This window comes from Mastacembelus armatus, chromosome 4, assembly GCF_900324485.2.
Source record: "Mastacembelus armatus chromosome 4, fMasArm1.2, whole genome shotgun sequence".
Lineage (NCBI taxonomy): Eukaryota > Metazoa > Chordata > Actinopteri > Synbranchiformes > Mastacembelidae > Mastacembelus > Mastacembelus armatus.
This window is the reverse complement of record NC_046636.1, coordinates 25,085,015-25,098,701: the sequence shown is the minus strand read 5'-3', so window position 1 is coordinate 25,098,701 and position 13,687 is coordinate 25,085,015. Positions and strand designations below refer to the sequence as shown.

The window sequence follows — 13,687 nt, the reverse complement described above, 5'->3', positions numbered from 1 at the left end:
CAATCCAATGCTAAAGATCTGAAGTGAAAGAGTGAGAAGTGCACGTTGAAAGACAGCTCCATAAATAGACAGAGTCGCTGAATGAAAGTCCTTGTCTCTTTTTGGAGCCCACCTCAGTTACTTCTCCCTCTGCTCCGAAACTCTGACGTCTACTGAAGGATTTGTCTATGTCACTATGACCTCACTGATACTCTGCTTCGCCACTGGGAGACATTTGGAGCGATAGAACGTAAGACGAAACAGCTCAAGTTCATGCTAAAGCGAAGTGAACAAAAAATTGTTTTCGGTTCTCCTAACAAATGAATGCATACATGATTGCACACATGACCCAGCCGTGCAGCCCACACAAAAGCCCCTCTTCCCTTTGCAGTAAGCTGTTACTCATCACTCTCCAGTCTGCCAGTCTGGTCCACATAGCCTTCAAGGAATGCATCAAATACACAGTGGCTGATACAGTAAAACCAACAAGCAGTATTTGCAGCATTTACTGTTGGAGATCTGAACAAATTCACATAACTCTAAATCTTACAATGTTTTTGCTTTCAGGTATATTGATTTTTTTTAATCACAGGACTGTCTTGATATAGTTGTGAGGATTTAATTTCATTTCTTTTCCATCATCACACAGAAGTGACTTCCTGGTTTTAGCCACATCAGCTCTCCAGAGCAGATGGGTGTATGATTTCCATTATTTGCTCTTGGCTTGGTGGCTCCTACTATAGAGAGGAGCACAGTATTAAGGCATTAAGCTGCTCTCTGTTGGCTCACCATGGTGGAGTATTAGGGCACTGTTTACTTCTTATCTTCACAGAGTCTCAGGGTGGCTCTGGTGGCCTTTTTTGTCCCTTCTCCAAAATCTACAAACACTTTGGGTGAATGGCCATAATGACGGGAAAAGAAGCTTTTTCTGAATGTGCAAAAACTATTCTCACTGAAAATAAACAGTTAGCTGTTTGAGAACAGACTATTAAAGGAAAGTCTGACAATTTTATTTATTCTGTGGCCTGGAAAGTTACCTTAGCATAGTCTAAATAGTGGGGACGGCTAGCCTGGCTGTGTCCAAAGGTAGGGATAACATGTTTTATTTAGTGGTACTAGAATGCAGATATTTCTACCCATCTGACAGAGCAGGCTAGCTTTTCCCCTTGCTTCCAGTCTTTGTGCAAAGCTAAGCTAATTATTTTTTTGCTGACGCTACATATTTTATGGATTGATATGGGAATGGCATCATTTTTTAAATCTACAATTCAACAAGAAAGCAAAGGCCCTCAGTTGTCATAGTGTGGAACTGTTCTTTTCATGATGTTGTCATTATCTTTACCTTCAAATGTAAGAATAGGAAATACCACAAAGTGGAGTAATGTTAAAATATTTGTCTTCTTTAATAACATTAACAATGCAGAGCCTCATCAATGAAACACAAAGATTCTCATACAGAGAGAACTTATAGAGAGCTGAAAGTCGTCTCAAAGTAACACCACAAACTCATCAAATGAGCTGAGGCCCGGTTTTCTAGCTCATCCATGTGTTCCTCACTTCCTAATTATTTAATTACTGTGCTTATCTTATGCAGGATGTGACCTCAGCTCAATGCGCTTGTGCATGAATCTTGCAGCATTCCAGGCTACAGTGCTGGAGGCTGGGGGCTTTCCTGCAGGGGTCTTGAGGGCAGCGGGGTGTTTATCCAGGCACAAACATCAAATTTTTACTGTATGTTTTTAACCACATTGTTACAGGTAAACCTATAAGACTGATACAGTGGTTGTACATCTAGTGGGTTTTTAAGTATGAATCTTTCCTGAACAGACTGTGTGTGCATGTGTGTGTGTGTGTGAGTGTGTATGCATCTATGTGTTAAGCATCCATGTTAACTTTTGCAGATGACAGATGATCACCATATAAGCAGGCATGACTGGTTGTGTGTGTGTGTGTGTGTGTGTGTGTGTGTGTGTGAGAACCATGTGTAATGCTTTAGCAGGGCAGTGTAGCGTGCAGTGCAGGAGTGAGTAGAGGCGGCCCAGGCCAGCACAGTCCCAGCACCCTGGTAATCCCTGCGTTTTCAGGAGCCCTGGCGCGTACTTGATGAGCTTGTGCAAGAAAATGGTTGTGCTCTCCTGTGTGTTTCTCTCTTTCTGTCTCCCTCTCTTTCACTTTCTGTCTCTCATCCTTTATTCCCCCTCTTTTTCTCATGCACCCCCCTACCCCGTCCCCTGGAGCCACTTTGCGAATGAATGGATTCTAAGTGTTTACTCAGCAACTCTGTCTGTCCCTTGTCCTCTCTATATCACCCAGGATTTCAATAAAAAATAGGACAGGAACCTGAAGATTGACTGTAGGTGTAAATCTAATGGAAAACTGAAAAATATGTTAAGGAATGCCTTCTAGGTCCCTGGACCTTGTGCAATTCATTCCACATTTTTTTATATTTAACACTTTTTTGCAATGCTTCCGTGCATGTAGACTCAAGGTTTGTGCCTGTTATAAAGATAAAAATGAAACCTGTGGGTCTTACTGGCGTCATTGCAAGGAAAAGACACACCCCTGCACTGGCTCTATGAAACACATGGGTAATGTACTATCAACTTACATATATATCCAAAGGTTTTTGACAGAGTTGAAACCATAATACCCCAATTTGTCATTCACAATATCAGTATGACTCTGAACCAGGTTTCAGCTCCTGCCCAGCTCAACAAGTCCTCCTCTGACCAAACAGTGTTGATTTGGAGAAGTGTGTGTGCGATACAATTTCATTTGATAAAGTACAGCAATACTAAGCACCTTGTAGTTTATCTAATTACCATGGATCTTTGCAAGATAACTTATTTTCTCATAATTCCAGTGAAGCATTGTTAACACATTGCTTTGCTGTATGAGGTTCTATCTTAGCTGTTGCATAATAGGATCATGAACATGTCCAGGATTTAGCAGCTACATGGCCTTTTCAATTCTCTTTCTGTGTGATTAATATATCCTGATATGATTTCCAATGCTGCATATGTCAGCAGTATCATTCTGGTGTTGGGTGGAGGGACAACATCAGCCATTTTGTACTCACAACAAAATTGGGTGGAACTGAAGGAAAGTTTTTGCTGTACACTAAAAAAAAAAAAAAAAAAAAAAAAAAAGGTATGGATATGCTGATCTATAGATGTGGCAGAGCCGTAAATACATAAAGTGACACAGTACAGGACAAGTGAATAGAGGATGTGGAGGTGCACAGAGGTGTGGGGAGGCTCTGCTGGGCTGGTGTAGGGACGAGGGGGGATTAGCAAGAGGCCGTAGGCCCCGAGGCAGAGGGCCCGTTTCCTGGCCTGAGCCCCTGTGTTTGTCCTGCCTGACCTGGCAGCTCTGGGGGCAGATCCTGCTTGGATATAGCCCCGCTCCCACGCCTGTCTGAAGCTGTTAGCCACTGGTTGTGAGTAGCTAGCTGGGCTTAGTGTGTCTGAGCTGTGGCAGGAGGGGTTCAGTCATCTGTGTGTGTCATTGTGTTTGTGTGTGTTGAGGGGGGGGGGGCAAGTAGAACAGAGGGTGGTTATGACTAAAGTTTGACAACTAAACTTTGGTTTGATTATTGCCAACATATATTTTCATATCAGCCCTGTCAGGACGACATTCAATCATGTCTTAAATACTGTGAACATCCTTCCAACTCTATTTATAAATGTATAACCCACCCACTGAATGTGAGTGCACACTGTCGGTGCAAATAGATGGCAAATTAACAGAGAAGCCAACATCAAGTTTCAAACGAGGCATCTGGGAAATATGCAACATACTGTACATACAGGCACCATGGTGTGTGTCTTTATGTCATTAAATGTGGATGCAATATGACGACATTGTCACTGTGTCTAGTGGGCTCAATCATTTGCATGAGTCCAAAATGCCTCTGCCCATTTTATTAAAAGTGATGCTAACAAGTCACCCCCCTGTGTATCTTACCCTTTGTAATTAACTTCGACCTTCAACTTACCTAAATAACCAATTGGAAGCACTTTGTCATGCTTGTGTTTAAAGGCTGTTTGTCTATATACCAATTGTGCACAGAACTGTTTTCACTTCAAAATCCATAAGATAACACCTCTACTCTCCAGTCAGAGGTCTGTTTGATTATCGCTCTCCAAAAATGAAAATGAAATGAAGGGATATTTACTTTTCTTCCCCAAAAGCTTTGATAGCTCAATTGCTTGTTTTCAGTGGCATGTTTTTATTTTTCAATCGGTGGATTGGCTGTTGGGTTTGCAGTAGCACAGAGCAGATCTGTGAGTGTTGTTTCTGCCCTGGATATATACACAGCTGCCAGTGAAGTCCCAGAGAGAACAGACAGAGAAGGGGTCATCAGTAAATCTCTTTGCTGCATTTAATAATCTCTCAGTGTGGCCCTAATGCATAAGTTTGTCTTTATGGCCAATGATTAGATTCTGCAGGATACCCAATACTTATTTAGGTTCTATGGACACTGAGCTGACTGGAGGCCTTTTCAAAATAAAGCATTTTTATTAGCAAATCCTTAAATCCTTTGTTGAAAATGAACAGGAGTGATAGAAAACAAAATGGTTTGACAACATAACAGCCCAAACTCTAAGTTTCCTCTGGGGCAGAGCAAAACTAAGATTTTCTTTGGGGTTTTGTCCTCCTGCCTCCATCGTCACGGGGATGCGTCATTCTTGCCCTGCCTTATAAAACTGTCAACGCCTTTCTCTCACCTGGACTGACACACACCACCCAAACACCAGGGCTATTTTTGACCAGAGCAGGGGAGCAGCGACTGGTAACATACGCATTTAATTTGTTTATATCACGGGCATTTCACCCAGCTGATAACTTCGACACAAAGAAGATCATAACCTATATTTTTTTATGAATCTGGCAAATTATTCGTATTTTTCTGGCATGTGTAACATGACCGCTGAGACGCAGCACTCGCCTGCTGAGGCAAGTCTTCTTGTCATGTCTCCAAATGTGAGCTTGGACTCGCCGCTTCCTCCACCACCTCTGATGCTGCAGTCCCGCTCAAAGGAAAACATTTTGATCAAGTCTGAGCCCAGAGGGAACAGTCCTAACGCGGAGGACGGCGCGGCTCTGGGGCAGACTGAGGAGCACCTGCCCACCGGGAGTCGCCGGAGGAAGAGGCCCGTCCAGAGGGGGAAACCTCCCTACAGCTACATCGCCCTCATCGCCATGGCCATCGCCAATTCCCCAGAGAGGAAGCTCACCCTGGGGGGCATTTACAAGTTTATCATGGAGCGTTTTCCTTTCTACAGGGAGAACTCCAAGAAGTGGCAAAACTCCATCCGCCACAACCTCACCCTGAACGACTGCTTTGTGAAGATCCCACGGGAGCCCGGCAGACCAGGCAAAGGAAACTACTGGACTTTGGATCCCGCAGCTGAGGACATGTTCGACAACGGGAGCTTTCTGAGGAGAAGGAAGAGGTTCAAGCGCACAGATGTGAGCACCTACCCCGGATACATGCAGAGCTCCAGCGCCTTTACCCCAACTCCAATGGGCAGGCCCTCATACCCGAACACACTGTACGCCGGGATAGGGTCTGGTTATGGCTCTCAGCTGACAGCCACATCCCCGCATCCGGCCATGCTCCATCACTACCAGACCTCCGCCGGGGTCGGCCAAGGACAGTCGCGCATGTTCAGCATCGACAACATCATCAACCAGCAGACGGTGGTGCAGAGCGGCCCCGTGGGGGGAGACCTCAACGCTCTGGGGCTGGGTGGAGGTGACCTGGGAACCATGTCCTCCAGCTGCTCGGTCGCCGGCACCGACTCGTCTGGATGCTTCCAGACCCAGACTGTCAATCCGTCAGCGAACATGCTGAGCAGAAACACCGGGAACATCACCTCCAACCTGTCCGCCGGGTACCCATACTCCTCTTCGGCCTCCCCTCCGAACTTACCCACCATGACCCAGCCTGGTTTCTCCCCGGGGAACTCGCAAGTTTACTGCTCGGGCAACCGGCTCTCCCTGCCCGCCCTGCGCCCGGGCTCCTGTGCCGAGCACACGGAGCAGCTGCTGGGCCTTTCCAACCCTGTGAACTCCTACAACAACACTTACATGAGACAGGGCAGCTTTGCATCAGGGTTAGAGCGATATATGTGACATGACTTGCAACAGAAAACAATCCTGATTAATTATTGAAAGGCTGTGCCCCCAGTGAGTCCACATGAGATGAAACAGTCAGTATTAGGCCTTCAAAGGTCAGAATATTGTCGCCAATAGGCCTATACCTTAAATTACAAACTGTGTTTCTGAAGGATCTTAATACATTTTTGCAAACATCAGAAAAGACGTGACACAAAATGACCGAGCCTGTGAAAAAAATCCTCTTTGAAAGGTGCAAAGCCATTTAGACCCGTTTGATAGATCCCAGGACTGTATTTTACTGTGACACATTTATGTTTGTTATATCATTCAAACATTCGTCTTCTACTTTGCATGTAAATAATTTGTTTGTGTAAAAGAAGTGATTTTGTTCAGCGCAGATCGTCTGAAATAAATTCATTTTTTAAATTAAGTGTGATTTTTTTTCCTACCTGGGCTCATTATCGTTAAATTGGTTCATCCAGTTTTTCCTCTCATCAGTAACAGCCTTCATTTGCATATAAACACAGTTCAGTCAAAGCTTAGCTGTATCACAATATGAAAATAGACATATTCATACTCATGTAATGTTTAGGTCAGCTCCTAAACTCAGACTTGCTGTTTAATATGACACAGGGTTACACTTAAATAATCATGAGCACTAATAAGTTTAATAAAGTAAATTAAATGCAAGGGTGAATTTAATATTCATTTATGTCTTTGTTAATCTAACATCTCTTTTCTTTTTAAAAAAACCTTTTGAATTAAACTGCTTTATTCTTTCTTGTGAAAAGGGTTTTATGCTCCTGTAATAGTTTGTGATCCAACTTTGTGGATACACGTGTAACATAACCACTAAACCTTTTCAATGTTAATATTTAAGTAATTTGTTAGAATTTCCCTGGTTATTTATCAACAACTAGTTAAAGGCATTTGTGTTTGAAAATTAATGTTTTGGTGAAAATATAATCTTCTGTAATCACATCTAATCAGCTTACATTAAGTCAATCAAAAACAAATAAATGTATTAACTTACAGTTTAATATTTATACAATTAAAGATGAAATATTTTTCCTCAGGTCACAAACGACTGATGATGGAGGCCTGTGGTCCAACCAGTGCTGGTTTAAGGACTTTATTATGTTTCAACTTGAATATCTTTCAATGCTGGAGTCCAAGCTGCTGTTCCTGATACCTACTGAAGTAGGTCCACAGTATATTCTAGACTCAGGTCCACTTAATGGGTCAGTCTGGCCATGGACATGATCACACTGTAGGTTGAAGCAGGTAGCAGGTCAAAAGTCTGCTTGTTTTGTTCAAAGACAGTCCTGGATCAGCAGGACAGCATCTTATTTAAGACCAAAGAGCAAGTCCACCTGATTCTGACAATCTACTTCCACATGCTTCATGACCTGCAACAGGTTATATGTATGTTAAAGCAGTTAGTCAGCATCAGGATGTTTGCTCAATGTTAAAGGAGTAGAGGGAACTGAAGGTAAAAATGTTCCCACCACTAGATGGAAGCAAAAGTTCTTTGTCTAATAAAAAGACAAAAAAGCAAAAAACCTTTCCTCAGCAGCCTGAATCATATTGGAATGGCTTCAAAACAACAACAAAAAAATCCTTATCTAACAGAACTAACTCACTGTGTTGAAACTGTCTCCTTATCGTTTTGCCACAGGAATAAAAACAAAACAAAAACAAAACACACCAGTGCTTTCCCTCCTTTCGCCCCAAAAGAACAAAAATGGCAGCTGGTGTATAGTTGGATCACCTAAAAGCGGAGCACTGCTTATTTAGCTTGGCTAGATGGAAACAGTGCTTTAACAAAAACATCCAGTTGTTCCAGTGTCATATAACTGATTTGTGGTGCTATAACAACCTGCGTTTGTGTGAGATATTTTGTTCCAGCTGCAACTCATTTTAATTTCATGAGGTTTAGAATGATGTCATTCACTTGCATGTACAGTATCAGTGTGAGGAGAAGTAAAACACTCAGTGTCACAGTGCAGTTGCAGCCTGAAGCTAAAACCAGGCAGTTGGTTTCCATTTCATCGTCGGTTGCAATAGGCCACCTAATCTGTCAGACAGTGCCCTAATAATAAGCGACTATAGTTGTGTTGTGATGTATACACCGTTAATTAATCAGAACAGTAAATATTCATATTTGTAGCATTTTTAAAGACACTATTTTATATATTTTACTTCCTCACACTGACTACTGCATCTGACTTGACTGTGAACTAATTATGCCTTAAGCTTTTTTAAATATTTCAGAAGAACCCAGACCTGGTAGTACACATCAAAAGCCTGCTGTTTTTCAGCCCAGTTGAAAATTCAGTTTTATTCTTTGCTCATAACGCTGGCTGTGTCATTTTGCCATGCACTGTAGAGCTCATTGCTTTAGCAACAGCAGAGGGCGCTTCAACACCACAAACTTCAATTATGAGAAACATTGATAACATCATAAGAACCAAAAACCTCACTGAACCACTCAGGAACTTAGAAAAACCTTTAATATATTTGTAGGCTTCTAAATCTAGATTAAAAATAAATAAATAAAATAAATATGCAGTTACACATATGGTTTAAAAATAAAAAGAAATGAATAACAATCCTATCATTTGTGTGATTAATAGTCCCTGCACAAAAATATTGCTTTTTTTTTTTATATTGTTCATAAAGTCCATCGTTTGACTCAGTGTCAAAAACAACACTGACTCTTAGATCTGGAGCGATCTTAGGTCTGATAATAACAATAATCAAAACATCCAGGCAATAATTACACATTTTCCTAGGCCTACACGATTATGATGATATTAAAGACGGAGGAAAAACAGATGGGTTGATAAAGGACAGTGTGTTGTAATGTGGGAATTTAAAGGGAAATCCTGTAATTATTTGGTTTGTTACTGAGACCTGGAGACAGTAACGTGTCACATGTCTGTTTCAGGCAGGTCTTCTCTGGAGTATCTAACGCGTTACTTGCCTTGACTTGGATAAAGGATAAAGCAAAACACCAAAGCAGACTGAAACAAAAACAAAATCGATCTGTTGCACTGGAGATTAAAACACTGAAAGAGAAAGACGAGCAGAGTGTTGTTTAAACCCCAAGATGAATGAGGTGCTGATGTGATCGCATTATAATAAATCTGTGTTTCTGCATCGTAATGAACTGGAATGTCCGTCCGCTCTAAATAAGCCCGCACACATTACAGACACATTACACATCGTCATCTGCTGCCCTTTCACTGCCGACGAAGACGAATTGGAGCAGGTTGCAGCTGACTATGGCTCCGTCTGCCCTTGTGAATTATGCAGAAAATGCAGATGAATAATGTTGTGACTTCTTGACAAGGAAAACACAAAACCCGTGAGAAGTGATCAGGGGATTAGGCTGCTGGCCAAAACCTTTGAGGAGGAATTCAAATCGGCCAAATCAGCCAATTTATTAGGGATCAGAAGAGACGTAAAAAGCTCCGTTTGTAGAACCTGTTTAGTTCAAACAGCTAATCGAAAACTGATTTTACACATATAAGGTTTAAACTTAAAGGAAAAAATTAAAAAATAGTCAAACCTCAAAAATCAATAGCAATAACCCAGCCCATCATCCTGATATTTAGCCTTTTCATTTTACAAATGGTACAGTCCACATAGGCTAAATATTATAGATTTTATTTATGAATTTAACAAGTAGCCTTCATTGCGTTGGAATATAATAAATAGAATTATTAATATTATTATTATCATCATTATGTGTCTATTTTCTGTGATGACAGTTGTGAGCATGTCGTGCAGGTATTTCTCCAGTAATTTGAATAACGTATTCAGCCTATAAAAATATTACTACAGGCTTGTGTTGTGTTTGCAGGCTGTTTCATAAAGATCAGAACCATCCTGATCGGTGTGCACCTTACAACCCACCTCTCTCAAACTACACTGCAAAAGGAAAATCCATTTAGTTTGTGGGTTGAAAGGCTGTGTCCCGTGTTAGGAAACAAATTTGTCTTTTAGAAAAGAAAAATGACAAAGAGTTTAGTCAGAGTTTAGTCGTCACTGAGACATTTTCCTCGTTTTTGATGCATTTTTATCCACATTGCAACATTTTAAAGACTGAATATGTTCATAAAGCACAAATAAATCAAAACGTACAATTCTTCATTTTATATTAGCAACAGCTACCGTCTCACAGCTTCAATGACTGCGTTATTTTTCGTTTTAATATTTTACCCAACTCTGATTTATAATCGAACATCCGATCAGATATTACTTTTTGCAAGATTATTTCGTGCAGTTCCTGGTAACAGTGACTCAAAGACCACGTGATCAGCACGGTCCTATAAATACCTTTTGAGAGCTAAGGAGGACAGTGTGACAGTCTAGCTGGATATCCACCCGATCCCGTGCGTAAAACATATTTTAAAGAGACACTCGGTAAAACCCGAAAGTGGCTTTTTAAATGACCTGCAGCACAAACCGATCACAGAACACAACAGGCGCGTTAGAAATCAACGGGAGTGCACGTCGACTGATCCTTGACTGTCATTTTATGCCTCAAAAGTTTTTTACTCGACCAGAACCTCGCGCGGCCCTGCTTGACCAGCATCGGAGAGGAGTCGCCAAATCCACAGGTCAAAGAGTTTCATCTTTCCAATAGACTCTAGCCATGTGTGTATTCAGTAGCTGGAAATAAAGCTGCAGAGGTCTGGTGTGGCTGTAAGGGGAGAGAGAGAGTGTGTGTGCGCGCTCTCACTCAGTAGGAAACCTGGGAGAGAAGGGGAAGAGAAGCGGCGTGTCCAAGGATGACTTTAGGGACGGATATGTCCGACAGCTCTGCATTGTCCGAAGATGTGGACATCGATGTGGTTGGGGGAGACATATCCGTTGGGAAGGACGGGAAGTACATTCACCACGAGTTCATCTTGGACAATGACTCGGACGATAATTACTCCCAGAACGTGGCCGAGAGGGTTTCCTCTCCCGGACTCAGCAGCTCCGACTGCCCGTCAGACCAGATGGGGTCCAGCGCAGACACCGGGACTGTGATTGGGGACAAACCCAGAAAAAGTGCACTTGTAAAGCCACCCTACTCTTACATCGCCCTGATCACTATGGCCATCTTGCAAAGCCCCAAGAAACGTCTCACTCTCAGTGAGATCTGCGAGTTCATCAGCAACAGATTTCCCTACTACCGGGAAAAATTCCCCGCTTGGCAAAACTCTATTCGCCACAACCTTTCCCTGAACGACTGCTTCGTAAAAATCCCACGGGAACCCGGCAATCCCGGAAAGGGCAACTACTGGACCCTCGACCCGGATTCCGCAGACATGTTCGACAACGGGAGCTTCTTGCGCAGGAGGAAGCGCTTCAAGAGGCACCAAAATAACGAAATCCTCAGGGACTCCGGTGGCTTTCTACCCGGGTTTGGATACAGCCCGTATGGATACAACTATGGACTCCAGCTGCAGAACTTCCACGCAGCCCACAATCCGTATCATGCACACCACACAGGTGGCTCCTTCCCCTTCCCTAATGCGCCCTGCACCTTGCCCTCATCGGCCTCCATATTCCCTGCGCCGCATCCCCTGCCTTCCCTTTTAGGCACCGATTTAAGAAAGCCCTTTTACCCTCAACTCAGCCCGTCTCTGCCGCCTCTCAAGACGGACTCCAGCACTCCTAGCCGGCCTTCATTCTCCATTGACAATATCATCGGGGCAGCGAACGCCACCGCCTCTTCCTACAGCGCGCAACCGGGCAGCCAGGCTCAGATCCTGGCCATGTTGACCCCAGCACTGGCCTCTGCTTCCAGTCATTTGAACCTATCGCCGGACAGCATATTACAGCCTGGACCACAGAGTCAGACTTTTTCCAGCAAAAACCCAAATATGAACACTTGTACTTTCTAAAAAAAACAAAACAATAACAAACTGTCGAGAATGCCCGCTGAAAGTCTTTTATTAAAAAGCCAATTGTGGCGTCGTCCTATGTGAAGGTAGGCTGAACATTCTTGCTGAAATAAGAGTGTTTTGGCTCTCCCCGTTTCTTATCAGTGTCAGAGGAGAGAAGTGTTTATTTATGGCTTGTAAATATGTGTAAGATATGAGAAACAAAAGCAAGAGAAACTCAGAGAAGGATCTTTTTAAAACAATGCTGGCATGTGGCCTTCATTTGTCAGTGGGAGAGTAAGGAAAGGTTATTTTAACATAAGTTAAAGGTGTCACCCATGGCCACGTGGATGATTCTCGATTTTTTTTTAAATATAAAGAATTTTATTATGATTTATATTGTTTGTACTTTGTGCGTCGTGAGAAAATGGCACTGTTGTTGTTGACATAGACAGCAAACTCAGGTTTACTTTAGAAAGCACATGGAGATAAATTGGGCTTCTGACGCTTAAAAAAAAAATTAAATGAATAAATCAACATCACGCCCCCACACCCCCCTCTCCTCCAAATTTCTTCTACATGGTGAATTTGTGACAATGTCCTTTCATGTTGTCGTTGGACACGTAGGCTGTGTGGTTTTAGTAGAGCGCATTACCTCCCTCAACCTTTTAACTGTTGCTCGTTCCTATATTTCACAATTTAATCTGTGAAACATACAGTATGTCATGTGTTGCCAATAGAGAGAGACACCTAAATGTTCATAGGCCATTTTTTTGTTGTAATGACAAAAATAATAAATGTTTGTGAATTTAAAAAGCAGAATCGTTATTTTTTTTTATTATTGCGTGGAAAGAAGCAGCACATCAACAAAAAAAAGTTAAAAAGCAGCAGGAAGAGAATTAAATCAATCAGGTTATATGCTGGTTTTGTAACCATGTGTGTTTTTACTTGGAGGGGGGGGCTGTTAGTCCACATCGCAGGGCTTCATTTTAAAACACTTGTATTTAAAGGGTTGCACATACTTTTATTTGCGCTTTAAGCCTAAATCTCAATGTTCCTGCTGCTTCCAATCACACTGCTCCAAAAATGTAATGAATTCAGGAGTGGACGCTCACCAATTAGGCTGCAACGACGTGATCAGACAAAATAGATCCGTCTCTTAGTGCAGTAAATCACCACTCCTTTTTAGGTGTGAGAAACGCACAAATTCGGTTTAAATATTTCAAACTCGACTTGACGCACATAACAGTCATGAATATCACGCAACAGTGGGCAACTATTCCTCCTGTGTGGCTCTCGCTCCCTTGTAAAGGACCATTTTCTACCAAGTAACAAAGGCCTTAAATGAATGGAGACGTTAGCAGGCCTCGGCGGTATGTAATTGAAAGTGAACAAGGATATACCCACGGTCTTTTGGGCTTTCGTTGCTAATTTGTAGCAGCATTTTTCATCAGGCTCCTAATCCACCATAATGCGGCTTTTTGGCCGTTTGTTGATGTTGTCAGTGTGGACCCCTGGCCCAAGGGAGTGAATGTGAGCGCAGCAAGCGGTCCCCTGTGATTCCAGCCACACACATTTAGACCCTGAAAAGCAATCTTCTCAAAAGGCCCTCGGTTTGCTCCGCTTTCATGTCATCTGTGTTGTCTCGGGATACATATAAAAGAAGCAGTGGGACTCGTCCGGCTACAGAAAACAGGCCT

General features: G+C 42.5%; 2 protein-coding genes across 2 annotated transcripts; both read left to right on the top strand.

Annotated features, from left to right (window-relative positions):
- The first annotated feature begins 4,863 nt into the window (after nt 1-4,863).
- On the top strand, nt 4,864-6,120 carry foxe3 (forkhead box E3). Its single transcript, XM_026305294.1, has one exon. The coding sequence runs from the start codon at nt 4,864-4,866 to the stop codon at nt 6,118-6,120; it is 1,257 nt and encodes a 418-aa protein (XP_026161079.1).
- A 4,353-nt stretch (nt 6,121-10,473) lies between these two features.
- On the top strand, nt 10,474-12,745 carry foxd2 (forkhead box D2). The gene has a single exon (XM_026305128.1). The coding sequence runs from the start codon at nt 10,905-10,907 to the stop codon at nt 12,006-12,008; it is 1,104 nt and encodes a 367-aa protein (XP_026160913.1). The 5' UTR covers nt 10,474-10,904; the 3' UTR covers nt 12,009-12,745.
- Nucleotides 12,746-13,687: the final 942 nt, after the last annotated feature.

What these genes read in the sequence shown, in the direction of transcription:
- foxd2 (XM_026305128.1), top strand. Translation starts at nt 10,905, where the DNA reads ATGACTTTAGGGACGGATATGTCCGACAGCTCTGCATTGTCCGAAGAT.
- foxe3 (XM_026305294.1), top strand. Translation starts at nt 4,864, where the DNA reads ATGAATCTGGCAAATTATTCGTATTTTTCTGGCATGTGTAACATGACC.